General features: G+C 45.7%; 1 protein-coding gene across 3 annotated transcripts in view; it reads right to left on the reverse strand.

The window, feature by feature from the left end:
- The window catches only part of RPAP1 (RNA polymerase II associated protein 1), an 850,859-nt gene that overhangs the window by 421,223 nt on the left and 412,636 nt on the right, over positions 1-17,000 (reverse strand). For all 3 annotated transcript variants that reach the window (XM_069638789.1, XM_069638790.1, XM_069638791.1), the window contains exons 11-12: positions 5,445-5,612; positions 3,563-3,763 (exon numbers count right to left, since the gene is read on the reverse strand). In XM_069638789.1, the coding sequence (XP_069494890.1) occupies positions 3,563-3,763; positions 5,445-5,612 (369 nt within the window). The remainder of the gene's footprint in view (positions 1-3,562; positions 3,764-5,444; positions 5,613-17,000) is intronic.

Genomic DNA, 17,000 nt, shown 5'->3' on the forward strand with positions numbered 1-17,000 from the left:
TCGGCACATGGAAGTAAGCATCTTTGAGGTCGAGTGACACCAACCAGTCCTGAAGCTGAAGGGCCTGGAGGACTTGAGAGAGAGTAACCATCTTGAACTTGTCCTTCCTGAGGAGTTTGTTCAAACTGCGCAAGTCCATGATGGGTCTCAATCCCCTGTCTTTCTTCGAAATCAAAAAATAAGGGGAATACCATCCCTTGTTCCTCTCCGCTACAGGCACCAGTTCTATGGCGCCTTTCTCCAGCAGGGCTTGAATTTCCTGCGCAAGGAGCGGATCCGGACTCTGCAAAGAGAGGTTACCCGGTGGATTGTCGCGAGGCCTGTGCCGAAAGGGAAGACAGTAGCCGTGGGTTATGATCTCCAGAACCCACACATCTGAAGTAATGGCTTGCCACTCTACAAGATGCTGCGCCAGCCTTCCCCCAACCGGCGAACCATGGGACATGGCATCATGACTGAGTGGGAGCGGCCGCAGCGTTACCTGAGGGCAAAGAGGCAACTGCCCGAGCGGCCTTGGCACCACGGGTACCCTGTCGTCCACCTCTGGTGCCCCTGCGTTGGCCTCTTTGACTGCCAGCTCCTCTCGCTTTACTGAAGGACGAGTAATAGCGAAAGGAACCACCCCTCCACTGCTGTCCCCTAGGACAAAAAGGCAGAGGTTGGCGAACTGCAGCGCCCAACGACTTCGCTGCAGCTTTCGAGGTCTGCAACCTCTCAAGGCTCTCGTCAGCCTTGCTGCCAAAAAGGTGTTCACCGTCAAAGGGCATGTTGAGGAGCCGAGACTGCACATCAGGAGCAAACGCCGACTTCCGCAACCACGCAAACCTGCGTATCACGGTGCTCGCCGCCATGGACCTACTGACGCATTCAGCTAAGTCCAAACCCGACTGAACGGACTCACACATGGCATCCTTACCATCCTGGACCATAGCAAGGAAACCATCCCGTTCGTCCCCTTCGGGAATATGTTCAGCTGCTAACGCAACACAGTTCCACAGAGTGTGTGTGAAACGAGACAAGGCACAAATGGAGTTGGCCGCCTGAAGCGCCATACCACCAGAAGAAAACACTTTCTTCGCCCAGCCATCAAAACGTTTGTTGTCCCTATCAGGAGGGATGGTAGGGTACGACGCCTGCTTTGCCGGGGCCGTGGCCGCCTGCACCACCAAACTCTCCGGAGTGGGGTGCCTGGTCAAGTAGCAGGGGTCGCTACTGGCTGGACGGTATTTTCGCGACAAGGATCTGCCCACCGCCGGGAGACTCTACGGAGCAGTCCAAGCCGCCGCCACCCTTCTCTGTAAAGCCATATGGAACGGCAGTACCGGATCAGTTGGGGGACCAACATCAAGGATGTCCGTCAGATCATCCTGCACAAACTCCCCTGGGGGAGCAGACCATCCCAAGTACTCAGAAACCCTAGCCATAAGGCGCCGGTACGAGGAATCGGCATGAGAGCCAGGCTCAGGCCTACAAAACTCCACCTCCGGAGAGGTGTCCAGTCCACTGGCATCATGCAGTGACTGTCTCAAATCGTCAAACTGACTATGGCCCGAGACAATTTCATCTGGAACCTGACTAGGAACCAGGCCATCAGAATCCTCATCCGCCTCTGAAATATAGTCCAGGTGGCGAAAAGAAGGCACCCGAGAGTGCTTGCTCTTAACCAGAGCATTCCTAGGGGGTTCTCCCGTGCCACGGGGTACCTCCGACACGAAAGGCGTCGATGGCGTCGAGAGAACCGGCATCGGCGCCGAGAGGATCGGCGTCGAGGAAATCCGCGTCGACGTCAGATGCAGCGCCTCCAGCATCGGCGGCGTCGACACAGCCCTCGAAGTCGGAGCCCCGAGCGTTTCCCTCAACGACCTGAGCATCGACGGCTTCGACGACTTCCTCGGAGCCGGAGCCTCGAGAAAGCCTGTCGACGCCCTTGACGCCTCAGACGTCGATGTCTTCCTCGAAGACCTCACAGGTGCACACGGTCTCGAACGCGTCGAGGACCGGGACCTGGAACGGGTACGTCGAGAACGAGTCTCCTTGTCCGAACGGGACCTCTCCCGTGACTCGTGCCGACCACTCTTGCGAGCGATGTCTCTCGACCTCTCACGACCGACCCCACTCGGGGGCGCGAACGGCTTAGTACCCTGCGACTCAAGAATCGCCAGCATTTTCTTCCCGAAGGAAGCCCATTCCTCCGGCGTCGCACGGCTGGTGGGGTAAGCGACGTGCCGGGCAGAGTCCTCTGAAGAGGACCTGGAAGACGACCGGTGTCGGCGCTTCCGAGAATGCCTCGAAGAGGCTGAGGAGTGGCGAGACCGACTCCTAGAAGGAGACCCACGAGACTTCCGACGATGACGCGGAGAGTCACCCCTCGAATCATCCGTCGAAAGCCCCGCAGACTTCGACTTCCTGGGCTTGGACACCCGACCTACCGACAACTTCTTCTTACGTTCGCGTAAGGCTTTGGACGTGAGCGACTGGCAGTCGATACAGTCATCCGTGTCGTGGGCCTCCCCGAGGCACCAGAGGCAGGCGTCGTGCGAGTCTGTCACCGACATCTTGGACCCACACTCCCCGCACTTCTTTAAACCCGGACGCGGGGTCGAAGACGAAGTAGAAGACATCTTCACACGAAGGATTTTCACAAAACGAACAGGTTCGAAGAACCGAGAAGAACAGAACTCTAAAGAGTCGAGGCGTGAACCGAGAATCACGAAGCAACACGTTCGCGGAAAAAACGGAACGGAGGCTACGGGCGTCGTGCGTCCTACTTATCACATCGGATGACGTCGGAGGAGGTCCTCGACGACGGCGCATCGACGTCATCGACGCAGAAAAAAGTTTCCGAAGCAGCACAGCTGTGGTGATTACATGTCATAGATATGGAATACGTCGGAGGACCCAATCCCCTCGAATGGAGATGTACTACAGAACTATTGTACACCAGGCCTCGAAGCCAAAAGACATTTGGGGTCTGTATGTTAAATATTGACTATCGATCAGCAGTGACACATCTGCAGGGTCTGACCATCAATCTGCCACATAAGCCTGGAAATAATTTGTCTCTTTCCTCCTTGTTGTAGTTGTCTCATGTGTATTGTCAGGGGTGGCGGGTGGTGTTGCCGTCTGTAGTGAGAGGTATGTGTTCATTGTACTGATTATGTTTTAAAAAAGTTTAGTATCTGGAATTAAGACACTAACCAATCAGGTTTTTTGGAATCGAAGCCTTAACAGTTGTTATGGCCAGCTGATTCCAAAGAAACTGGATAAATGCACTCCTGAGGAGCGGCCTCAGTCATCAGTATTACATGGGCCGTGCACAGTGGCAAAGCCAAGCATTTTTCAAATGAGAACTCATTGAAAAGTGTTACCAATATTCCATTTTGTTGCACTTCCAGTTGCTGAAGAATACTTTTTTTATGCTTAAGCTGTTGTAGGGACTTTCAACACGAGCCCTTGGTACCGCGTTGAACATGCCAGGTGCCCGCTTCCTCAGGTATTATAGCAAAAATGGCAACTTCAGACATTCCACTGACGTCAACATACAGTACATTTCAATAATCACCTTTATGGCATCATAGCGTGCCACATCAGGGTCTGGCTTTTCTTCTTCCAGCTTTTTTTTTCTTGCTTTCTCATCTACTGCACTCTTTGGAGCCTCAGTCTCCTCTTCATCTGCATCATCATCTTCCTCCTCATCTTGATTTGGAAGAAAAGGAAATGCCAATGTACCCTGGAACCATGAGAAAGTGATGTCCAGGTATTCCTATATTAGGGAAGCAAATATTTGGACATTGTTGTTAGGCTCAAAGGAGAGAGCTGCACACCCAGGTTTAGTTTAGGCATATAAACACTTTCAAATACTGAAAGTAAAATGGCTATTAAGAAATCATTTAGATCACTCCACCCAGGCCTCCGGATAAGGTGCGTACCAGGCCCTTTTACAGATGAAAAATCTTGGAAATACGACCGTTTTATTATTTTCCTGTGTACATTTACACACAAGTTTAGAGCACAGGGGAGTGCAAAGGTCAGGTTACTTGAGACAAACCAGAATGCCTCTTTTGATTTTTATATACATGGATGTTATATGAAGCCATGCCAAGGATAAAAGCCTCTGAAACAGAATGTATTCCTCTGAAGCCTTTCAAAAAAAGAAACTTCACATTGTGATTAAAGGAATGGTTTATTTCCATTCAGCATCCGCTGATGGAGCAAACAGCACTGTGCATATTTATTTTACTAGCATTTTAGGATTGTATAATTAATACGATGGAAAACTAAGTTGCAATTGAGAATTAACAAATTATGCTCCTTTTCCAGTGTAAGCAAACCCGTATTTCACAATTGTATTTTTCAGAGTTCCTGTGTTGTGTGCATAATCATGCAGAGACAGATACTTTTTACACTTTTAATGTACAGTCTAATCATAAAAAACAGTGTGTAAAATGATGACTATGCATGGTCTAATTTACATCCATTCAACCTTGCAGTCAATGGGGTACATTACTGTAAATGGTCAGTGGCAGCAGAGTCTTTGCTCAAGGGTGAGTAATTGTCATTGCACCACTCACAGCTGTTCTAACCTCTCAAATCTTCAAGAATACAAGTAAAACATCAAAAACCTGACTCTCCAGGAAGTGCAAGCGCTGTTCAAAAACAAACGAATGAAAGTTACATTTGTAACTGAAATAGAAACTCAGCAAAACCTGTCGCTGTGATAATCCAGATAGGTATTTTACTTTATGTAGCGCTTCATATATGGTTCGTCCAACACTGTGATTATTATACCTCAGTCGATACTCAGTTAACTGACCTCTGAGCACTCATTGCTGCGATCTGTAGGTTGCAGGTTCGAATCCCGGCAAGGCCAACTTAGCCTTTCATCCTTTCGAGGTCGATAAAGGAGTACCGACTTCGGTTTGGTGATAATTATGATAAATATGTTCTATATAAAGAACCATTTGACCATGCAATTAGATAGAGAATTTTGCACTTTTGTATCATAACATTGGCATTCCATTAGGTAGTAATAGCTCCAGGAAATGAGGACTTTCATTAAACATCAAAAGACAATTCTGCTATCGAACCTCGAAACACACAATGCAATTCATGTTTGCTTTACTATGTAATTGGCTAGGTTTTAGTGTTTTCAATATTTAAATATATACAGGAAAGATCAAATGGCCAGACCTTTGAGAAATAATGAAAGGTGTATTCTGTCACAATGCAGAAAGCTGCTGCATTGTAATGATTTCCATACAGTTTTTCACATGTCGGCTGGATGTCACATACATTTTACTCTCTTGCAAAGGAGAAAAGTCATTTTTACTCTCTTAAAATCTCATTTACTCTCAGTCTAAAAATAGGGAGTAAAATACTCCCACCTCAAAATCTTATCTGGAGCACTGACTCCACCAAAGGTGAAGGGAAATCCCAATCGTTACCTCATCATCTGGAGACACCAACAGGGCCCAGAGAGCATGTACAGATCCTGCAATTACATTCTCGGCAGAGTCATCAAGAGAGAATCGGATCAGGAAAAGAAATCCAGCATCGAGCAGCAAGCGCAGGACACTTCCCTTCAGGGACAAGCCAAACTCTCCATTTTTGGCCTAAAGAAGAGAGAACATTTCAGATGCAAGAGATAAGCCACAAAGTGCAATATAACATTCCAAGGTTTAGCCAGTAGTAAAAAATCATGTGACTTACACTGTTACATGTCAAGTCTAAGCATGCTTACAGGGATCACATATATTACTCCCATTGATAATCTACAGTAAGAAATACATGCAGTATAGGTTGCACCAAACTCTTTTAGAATTCTACTAACAGACAGGGATTGGGTGCTTCTGATCTGAATGCTTTAGGCTTCACATCCTGTCTCCTCTTCTCTAAAACTAATTCCAACTCTTCCCAATCTCTTGCAGTAACTAACTCTAAAAAGGACTCAATGAAAACTGGGTGTTTGTTTACACCAACTTGAGAGCACTCTACGACCTTTAATGAAATATTCCGTCAGTAACAGTGTCGCACTCACGGGAGAGATAGAGGTACAGGACCCCACCTCTAAACGTAGATCGTAAAACACACCCCCCTGTACACAAATGCGCCACACTTTTGATTCTGTGGTTCAGAAACTGCTGTTTATTAACACGCCCAGTTCTGAGGATATATCATAACTTGCCCTATATTGGTGACACGTGTTTCGGCAAATTGACATTGCCTTCCTCAAACCAGGGCTATACAACACATTTCAAATTTACACACAATTTTAACAAACAGTTTTAAATATGGCATATGTGAACACAAACAAATGAAAATTATATTGTACAATGTATATGTGTGCATTCAAGACAGAGAGAAAAGGAATGAGGAAAGGGAAGGGATAATGCAGGAATAGCAAAAAAAGAGAACATAGAAGCGCAAATGGAAAATCAAAAATACTGTTAGCCATATTTGTACACCATGGCAACCACATTACATGCTTACTGCATTTCAAAAACGTTAGCCTTATATGCTAAGTAAGGTGATTCGTTATCTTTACCACAAGAAGAAGTATAACACTAAAAGGACACCTCAATGGTAGATGTTACGCTATGAAAGACACAGTTACATTCTGTTCCATGTCCGGTGGGACTCTGCAAGTAGTTTAACCTGTCAGGCTTATGAATGGTCCCCTCTGTCCTCTCTGCGCTCTTAATCAAGCATCGTAAACATAGGCACACTTGGGCCAAACTGATCTAGATGGTGGATTCTGAGAGGCCTCCATATTAAGGTGAACAGGAGAAGGCACCGATGTCTAGCCAAACCCAGTCAAGGTAGGGTAGCCGACTCGTAAGGATGAGACTCAGGAGGGTTTGAGAGTGGTATGGGGCTGCAATGAGACACACACACAGGCACTCCAATAATTCAAGCTAGTCAAGAAGATGTACAAAAATATACAATTATTTATTAGACATTTGAATGCACTCTTTCTAATGAAAACCGTAGGTAAGTAATGTCACACAACTACTACTCTACACATATATATCTTCACTGGTAGAAGTTATGGTAACAGAACACACACTTAACCTTTGAAACAGTTATGCAATAGTTTAGCAATGTTAAGTGCAACACGTTCATTAACTGTGTATGTTAAATCAAGTGAAGAAAGAGCACATAGCAAAAACCAGTTGGAGACAGGTAAGTAAACTGTAAGAAAGCAGTCTGAACCTACACAAGAAAACTTAGATTACGGTCCCAAGTTCTTAATGAGTTCAACTGTGCTAGGAATTAAGGGGTAGTGCCTAGAAGTCACCAGTTCCCCAACAAGTACTTTGCTGGAGGGTTTACTATGTGATTTGTGAACAAGAGTTGCCAAAGCCAACAGTTGCAAGTAAATGTTCCAGAATTACAATCCAAAGGTAAGTGAAGTTTTCACAAGGTTCTCTACCAACCCCACCAGTCTATGGTAAGCCCAGGTGGGCTACTGCAGATACTAACACTAAGTACCTGAATAAGGAGTTATAATCCACCAAGGTGTATTTTAGGCATTTTGTAACCAAAGCACCATGTTTTGAGACATTCGACAAGAATAGGTCTCATTTGTTGTATCTTGTGTGGCTTTTTCTATTTACTAAAACAAGTCAAAGGTTGCATTTTCTTAAAGTTTCTAAACCATAATTGTAAACAAGTACCTGACTATCTAGAATTCTCATGTACTTGGAAGTTAGATTCAGTTATAGTATATTTTTTGTACTTTATTAGCACTTCTTGGCGATTAGCACACAGCACTTTATTCAACTGCACTGGTCACTTTGTCAATTATTGTACTGACTAAATTTTATGTGTATGTTTTTATAACCTTATATGCTTTATATTAAAATAGTTTTTAACCAAATTAATAATGAAGTTAGGTTGTATTTTCCATGAACTTCTAAGCGTCACTGTTCTGCATTATGTTTTAGTGTGGTAATTCGTGCTCAACCAGGAAACTGAGTGTCCAAACCTCTATTAGGTACGGGAGCCTTTATGGTCTATTGTTTTCTAATAAGATATGTCAGGTTTGCTCCCCGACTACCTCTAGTACACCTGATTTCCCTCCAAGTGTGTATAGGATCCTTGACCAGACCATCACCGATCATAGTCAGGCAAGGGCGAGAAAGGGTTAGGACGTTATGCCTCTACAACCCTATGGTGGCTGGGGGTAGGAATATGTATGAAAACTCACCCTCTCACTCTGATGTCTTCAACAACCTCCACACCCTCTTCAGCCTCCACACCCACTGACCTCAGTTGCGCCGTTTTCCTAGGCATTCAGCTGCAGAGGGAACGCATAACAGGTAAGGTGTACTAGCTATTTGCCAGTGGAGCAGGTACGAGGGCAATGCAGTATCTGTGGGAGGAGCACCTTCAGAAAGTACATTACATAGAGCCAACTAATTTATTCTATTAATGGATTCCTACCTCCCACAGATGCCTAATCTTTAATAGACACCCAAAACAGTATGCAGATTTATAAGGGGAGTACAGTAAGAGAACAACATCTAGAGCAGAAAACTCTGGAGGACCGCTCGACCGAAGATTGCATCTTCCCCTGAAAGGGAATCCAAGCAGCTATGTTTGGCAGTGAGGCCAGGTAGCCACTTGACAAATGTCCAAGAGAGGGACCCCTCTCTGCAGGGAAGAGGTGGGAAACAGAAAAACCCATGAGAATGTGTTCCCTATTCGCAGAAAGGGGCTGTTGGACCGCCATACAGAGAGATATTGCTGTTGCCTTAGAAGCCTGGACCCTCAGATGGGAGTTGCCAGCCATGGCTCCAGACATGTTATGTCTGTCGAAAAGGCATGTCCAGGAGTTTTGACTGGCCGTCTGGATCGAACCCGAGGTCTGCATCCAGGAATGTCTCTGCATGATGGCCATGCAGTCTGCTATGTCAAAACCAGACTGCAAGATCTGCCATGCAGCCTCCCTGTCATCCTGAACTAGGACGCTGAAGCCCTCATGTCGAGTGCCAGCAGACTTTCGGCAGCCTCAGAAGCTGAAAGAAAACTTGGCCAATGTGCAAGAAGCGTTCACCGCTCTCAATGCTCCCTGAGGCCGGGCATCCTGCTTCCCCATGCATTCAGTCTCTTGTTCTCCCTATCGGGATGCAAAGAGGGAAATGAGGATGTCTTTAGGTTGCCCTTGTGGCCTGGACCACCAAGCTCCCCTCGGAGGATTGAGTGGAAAGAAAGGCTGGAAGGAAGGTGCCAGATGTTGCTTCTTTGCAAGGTCTCGGTGGGACGGGAGGCCTGCTTATCCCAGGCCTCCAACAAGGGGATCTCCACTGCTGCGTTAAAAGGCATCAAGGGCCCTCATTGGATGTCTGTAAGCACAAATTGTACTTTCAGTTTGGTAAGAGCCAAAAAGCCCAGTATGTCAACCACCTTCTCCATCATCTCTTGGAATGAAGCATGAGACTTCCCTGAAGTTGGCTCTGGAAAGGATGTCCAGATCTGGGGAGATGTCGAGGTTACTGGCTTCTTTAAATTTGAGGCCTGGTCCAACAATTCCTCCCTCTCATCATGAAATTCCTCTGGTTAATCCCCTACTTCCCTACAGCACATAGGTTCCATCCCAAAAGGGCCAGGGTTACTCTCCTTATTGAAGACCTCAGTCATCTTTGACATAAACTTGTCCATAGGAAGTGTGGCATACTCCTGAAGAAAATCGGCACTGTGGCAGGTGGGGCCGGCGCCTGTCATGCGACCCTCAGGGTCAGGGTGACTCGCCGTCAGGTCGCATCTGAGTCTGCTAGGGCTGGGACCAAGCCGATATGCACACAGCATGGTCTTGCAAGGGGTCCATGCCTGCTCTTCCAAGAGGATTGGTCCCTGTGGGAAATGCTGGGGCCAAAACCGCCGACACCAGGGTTTTAGCGAAGAGGTTGAGCTTAAACGCTTCCTGTTATTCTGGGGTAGAGGATTGGGTAGGAATTGGTGCATGTGGGGCTGAATCCTCTGAGGAGTCCTGAAACAGTGGCTCCTCTTCTTTTAAAAAGCTAAAGAATGGTGCCTAGAGGAGCTGCCCAGGGAGTGGATCTCTTGCAATGCTTCTTCTGCTGATCCTTCTGGGTCAGGTGAACAGTCCTCTTTGATCCTCCGCTCCTTGCCCAGGGATTTCGACAGAGTTCTCTTCTCGTCCCTTTTGCCCTCATTGTGGTAAAAAAGGGAACAGCTATGCAGCACGCGCCCATTAAGCCTGCTGCATGGATAGGCACGACCCACAGTCCTGGTGGTAGTGTTCCTCCCGCAAACAATATAACCATAACCTGTGGTAGCCAGAGACAGACATTTGCCGTCCTTCGAGGGATTAGGCATGATGCAAAGTTTTATCTAATGTAGAGGTATTCCCGAAGCATACAGAGTATGTGGAAAAAAGGGATATAGGTCATGGGGCATAGCGTCTCTCTGTATATACCGGCCCAGATATCACATCCAGCACAGGGACTGTATAGGCGCCAAGAGGAGCGGATTCAGAACCGGTCAGCCAAGTTCCAAAAACAGCTTAGCTTAGCTTGGAGAATATCAGACTGTGTGAAAGCCTGTGTACACTGGCTGAAGTGCGTGATGAGAGAAATTTTCAGAGTGTAGAAACACCTGGCCTTATATGTTTCCTAAGGCACATCTCCCTCTAGCGGTGACAACAGGCTAAGTGGGCAGTCTCTACTGCACATGACTGCATCGGACAAACATATACATCTGGCCTTTTATTATATTTTATGATTAGGAATCTGTGGGAGGAAGGATTCCATTAGAATGTCCCACATAGTCTTAATTTATCATATCTCTGTAAATAGAAAGGTGCTATTTTTACAGAGAGATATTACAGAAAAGGACTGAGCTTTAATATCACTATCTCCACATTGGGATTTCTTACCCATCTGACCTGGGTTTATTTTCAAGCAGTCATCATTCTAGCCCCCCATGGAGAATGATGCAATGTGTTGGGGCAACAACCCCAAATAAATTCCCTCCTGAATCATGACTTGCTTAGGTGTCCGGTGAACCCTCCCAGCTTGGATTCTTGATGAGCCTACCTGGCTCGTGTGAGCCCTCCTAGTTTAGTGGTTTGAGGAGACTTCCTGATGCCTGAGGAGCATTCCTAGCTCAGGCAAACACTTCAGACTTGGGCGCGTGATGGGCAAGTGTTATTTGGTTTCCTTGCAGGGCTTGCCAGTACCATCAGTGTCGGTCTATGGCTTCTGGAAAGCCTCTGTAAGTGTCCTTTTACTTTTTTTGTCGATCTTGGGCGGTCTTTAGGGTTTTATCCACCCAATCGTTGGTTTCCGGTCCACCAAGCTCTTGTCTTTCCGGATGCTTGCACCTTGGTGACATCCCAGCTAGAGCCCCATAGTTTTACCCAGTGTCCGGTCAAAGTTTCGAATCCAAAAGGATCGAATGCCAAAGGGTCGAAGCAATAGGACCTAAAACAAAAGGGTTGAATTTCTTTTGGTTGAATATATATATTTTTTTGGGTTTCCGTATAGGAACAGAAAGTGGTTTTTATTACAAAAAAGGGTGTTTGGGGGATTCCCCCCCCCCCAAAAAAATCCCCCCCCAAAAATAAATAAATAAATAAATCGACCCTTTTGTTTTCGGTCCTTTTGATTCGACCCTTTTGTCATTCGATCCTTTTCATTCGAAACTTTGACCTATAAACGTTTACCCCACCTGCCTCTCCGCACTCCTTTTGGATTTGGGCCCATTTAGCCTGGCCAATGCTGGCCTCTATGTGGGACCTCACTGCCCCCTTTCTCTCCCCTTTACCCTCATGGCTTGTCAAATGCTCGTTTTCTACTTGGAACCTCCAGGTCCCCTTCCACCTCCTCTCTGACATCCTCTCTCTATCGCCAACTTCCTCCGGAGTCACCTTTCTTTCTTGTTCCTTCTCCTATGTCCCTCCTACAACACCATCTTCTCCCTGGCTCCAATTTCCTCCCGTTCCCTCTGCCCAACTATCTCCTCCATCCTCCCATGTTGCTCCTAAAAGGCCAATCTCTCCCTGACAAGTCTGCTGTACTCCTCCCTATTCCTTTATCTTTCTCATTCCTGCTCAGTCATTTCTCTTCCTCCTATCACAGGAATCAAAGCCTCAATATGACATGCATTACTTACCGTAATAGCATTTCTAATGATTGTATCTGCTTAGATTCACATGCTGTGCATATGGTCCGACATCCAGTGGTAACCGCAGAGTATTGCATCTTGTCTTTCGGGAACCGAAAGGGGACGTCGGCATAGGCGTGTCTGTAACACTATCCCTATCGTGACGTGTGTAGTACCCAAAATCCCTCACGCGCCGAGGTCCCTCCAATTGTATTTTTTCTGCCATGAGGGAGCCCAAGGCTATAGTGAGTGAGTACATGGAGAGAAAGTAGTAAGACATCTATGTTCCTTCTACCCCGAGCAGGGAGGTAGGGAGGGCGCATGTGAATCTAAGCAGATACAATCATCAGAAATGCTATTACGGTAAGTAATGCATGTCTTCTGATGCTTGTTAATCTACATAGAATCACATGCTGTGCATAGACTAGCGAGCAGTACCCGGAGTTGGAGGTGGGTTGTGAGAAGGAACAGTAGAGAAAAGATGTCTTAGTACTGCTTATCCCACCTGAGAATCAGACCTAGAATGAGTGTCTAGGCAATAGTGTTTTGTAAAGGTGTGTACAGAACTCCAGGTTGCTGCTTTGCAAATGGGCTCAAGAGGAACATTTGCAATGAATGCTATGGAAGCCCCAGTGCCTCGAGTAGAGTCTGCTCTAGGCTTGAAGGGCAGTTCCCTCTTAGCAAGAGTGTAACATAGTGTGATGCATTTGACAATCCACCTTGAGATAGCTGATTTAGAGACAGGATCCCCTTCTCTACCAGCTGCCACTGAAACGAAGAATTGTTTAGTCTTCCTTAGTGGTTTAGTTCTTTCCAGCTACAACATGACTGCCCTGCGCACGTCTAGTGTGTGAAGGCTTCTTTCGGCCATGTTAGTAAGGTTCTGGAAGAAAGTGGGTAGTTCGAATGACTGGTTCACATGGATCTTCAAAATGAATTTAGGCGCAAACCTGGGATGTGTGCGCAGAACTACCTTATCTTTGTGGACTGTAACAAAGGGTTCTAAGACAGAAAGATCCTGTAGTTCGCTAACCCTTCTGATAGAAGTGATAGCCACTAGGAAGGCTGTCTTATAAGTCAGGTCTTTCAGACTTGCTTTATGCATAGGCTCAAAGGGAGCTCCCATGAGCCTCGTCAAACCACATTCAGATCCCATCCAGGGGCTGGGAGAGAGATGGGAGGATAAATCCTCTTAACCCCTTTCATAAAGGCTTTAATTACCGGTATTTTCCACCACAATATTTTTTGTTGTGATGTGGTGTAGGCTGACAGAGCAGCCAGATGAACCTTTAGGGAATTGAAGACTAACCCAGAGTCCAACAGGTGGGTTAGATACAACACAATGTGTGAGGGTGAGCAATCGATGGGATTGACGACCTTGGAATTGCACCAGATGACAAAACGTTTCCATTTGCTGGCATAGCAATAATGTGTATTATAAATCAAAATCTTCCCATTTGAGTTCCATTACACATCGGCACGCCTTTGACCATCAAGTGATCCTTCGAAAAAAGCATTGAGGAAAGGCTTAAAAACAAGCTAAATGGTAATAAATCAGTGTTAGCCTCAAGTAAAAAAAAACAATTACGACAGCAATATCGGCATTGGTTGCGGCTTTATAAAAAGACACTGGACCGCAATGATGCGGAGAATATGTTATATACCATCAGATCATCTAATATCGCAGACATGTGGAGATTGATAAACCAATTACAGGTAGATCAAAATTCCCTGACGTCAACACCAATTCTTCCAGGAGCCTGGATCTCTCATTTCAAGGCAATCTTCTATCAAGAACAGGATGACATATCAATGTCACAAAAAAATAAGAAATGGCACCTAATAGATACTTCAACAGACACCATCGAGAATGTCATCAAGAAACTGTCCAAATCAAATGCATATGGCCCAGATGGGATAAGCAATGCTGTTTTCAAAGAAAATCCACAGGAATGGGCCAAACTTTTATCAATTCTATTCAATTACATTACATCGACCCAAAAGATACCAACTTCATGGAAAGAATCGATAATTATACCTATTCACAAAAAGGGCAATCGTCAAAATTCCAGCTAACTATCGCCCTATAGCATTGTTAGATTCCATGGGCAAAGTATTTGGCAACTTGGTTCTTCAAGCATTACGAAATTGGGCAACATCATCCGGCCATTTTGACCTATGGCAATCAGGCTTTGTTCAAGGTATTGGGACAGCGCTCAATATATTCATCTTAAACCTGTTAAAAAGCCGCACGGAGATCAGTAAAGGTTCAAAAATATACATAGCTTTTATTGATTTAACTCAGGTGTTTGACAGCATCGCGCGCCCTAAATTATGGACTAAACTAGAACAATGGGGCTGTCCTGCTTCCATCACAGATTCCATTAAAGAATTTCACCATCATACCACCGTAAGAGTCCGGCTGAATAAAACAGGCTTACTAACTGAGCCAATTCCAACCAATAAAGGTGTCAAACAAGGCTGCCCGATGGCCTCTGAAATATTTAACATCTTCATCTCCGACATCGACTCTGCAGCTAATAACATAAGATGCTTTCCACCATCTATAGCAAACATCCAAGTTAGCCGTTTAGTCTATGCAGATGATGTGGTTCTTATAGACCAGACCCCAATTGGTCTTAAGACAATTGAATGCTTTACAACTGTACGTCGAAACCAATGGACTTATAATCAATCAGCAGAAATCTGCCATCTTACCCTTTGGGGTTCAAAAGAGCCAGCTGCGAACAAAAACGATGCGTTGGTCGCTTCTGGGAACAGAAATCCCCGTAGTACAATCCTTTCTATATCTAGGAGTTTGTATCAACACAAGTAAGATCGACGCTCCACAACTGGAAACACTAAGAAAGAAAGTGATGAACCTCACAGGTTTAGGAAAAATCATTTTGAAGCGCTATTGTGGCTTTAGTCTAATTCCATTGATTAAATTTTATAAAGCCAAGGTGATTCCGATTCTCACCTACTTTGCTGAAACTTCTTTCAATTTCAAAGTTAAAAACTGGGCAATTCTAGAAGGTCGTTTTTGGAAAAACACCCTGTGCCTTCCGAAAGGCACGCCAATACAGGCAATCCGTAGAGAACTGGGTTTAACCTCTTTGCTAGCCATTGTAGAGTGGAAAACATTGTCCTTTTAAAGAAAACGCATTGAGGAAAACCCCAAAGGGGGTTTCAAATGTCTAAAAAAAGCCCTTTTGGAAGACCATGACCCACTTCTGACTGCATGGAAAGCCGAATGTCAGACTCTTCTTAACATCACAGGAGAGCAAGTGGACATTCTCACCAGTCACCCGGACAGAGTAAAAAAAAAAAGCTATATTCCTGTGACTGGTTCTGGACTGAGAATGAATGGCTAACCTTCAAAACCTACGGGAAACCATGGGAAGACAGTAAAAAAACAAATTCCCTACCTAACTACCTGAAATTGTTTCCCCATTGGTATTTCAGAGATCAATTTCTCCGATTTCGACTTAACCTGATCAAAACAAGAGAAACTACATGGACACGAAATCATGCTGCGCCCCTGAATTGTAGACTATGTCAGGATCCAGAGTCAATAGAAAATCTGTATCATTTGATGATGGTCTGTCCAACTTTATCATTGCAAAGGAACACCCTCATGATCCCGATCATCACAAAGTACGGATACAAATCAAGGGAGCTATGGTGGAAAATGTTACAATCTGGGGAAAAAACATCAATATCCTTGGCCGTAGTCAAACTCTCTATTGCCATCCAGAAGTAGCTATCAACACTTGAAGATCTGTGACCTTGATTCTGGACGTTAATTGAAACTTACGTCAATAGAACTGTTTTTTTTTCTTTTTTATGGAGTATACTTGATAAAAGGTTGTCAATTGCATAACCAAATATCAAGTAAATAAATTACATTTTAAAAAAAAAAAATAACGTGTATTAGGTTTTCTCGCTTCCCTGAGTATGTCCATGCATCTCTGAGGGAGTTGCAGCTGGCCAAACTCTATGATCTCAGGAGCCAGGTTGCCAAGTTCAGAGTTTGTGGGCATGGGCGTAGGGTCTCCCCCCTGTCCTGAGACAACATGTTGTACGGGCAGGGTAGCTTGACTGGTGGGAAGAAGGACATTTCCATCCGGTGCGCAAACCAGGGTTGGCGGGCCCACATGGGGGCCACGATTATCATGATAACTGGTTCCTGGTGCATCTTGTGCACTATCTTGTTGAGAAGGAGAGTCAGGGGAAAAGCGTAGACAAATTTCCCTGACCAAGTTATCCAGAGACCGCTCCCCTTGGATCGGTTCTGGGGGTATCTGGAGGCGTACTCTTGGCATTGGGCGTTCTCCTGAGTAGCGAACAGGTCGATCTCTGGGAAACCCCATTCTGCAAAGACGTTGGACACAATGTCTTTGTGCAGTCGCCATTCGTATTCTTCTGGCAGAGGAAAATCTCTGCTGAGTACGTCTGCCAGAAGATTGAGTTCCCCTGGAACATGTGTTAGGACAACAAAAACATCTTGTGTTTGAGAGCCCATATCCAAATGTTTAGGGACAGCTTGGATAGCCCTGGAGAGTGAGTGCCCCCCTGTTTGTTCAGGTAATACATTGCTGTAGTGCTGTCGGTTAGGATCAGCACTGTTTTCCCTTGCAGTCGCACCTGAAAGGCTTTCAATGCTTTGAACACCGCTAGTAGCTCCAGTAAGTTTATATGGTTGGACGCTACTTGAGGGGACCACACTCTGTGTGCTGTCTGCTGAAGCGGGTGAGCCCCCCGCCCAGTGCGAGATGCGTCTGTCGTGAGTGACTTCCACTGCAGGGGTGGTGAAAGTCTTCCCCTTCAAGAGGTTTTCTCTTGACCACCACTGCAGAGAGAGAACGAGG

This window comes from Ambystoma mexicanum, chromosome 14 (assembly GCF_040938575.1).
Source record: "Ambystoma mexicanum isolate Mex_15411 chromosome 14, UKY_AmexF1_1, whole genome shotgun sequence".
Classification (NCBI taxonomy): domain Eukaryota; kingdom Metazoa; phylum Chordata; class Amphibia; order Caudata; family Ambystomatidae; genus Ambystoma; species Ambystoma mexicanum.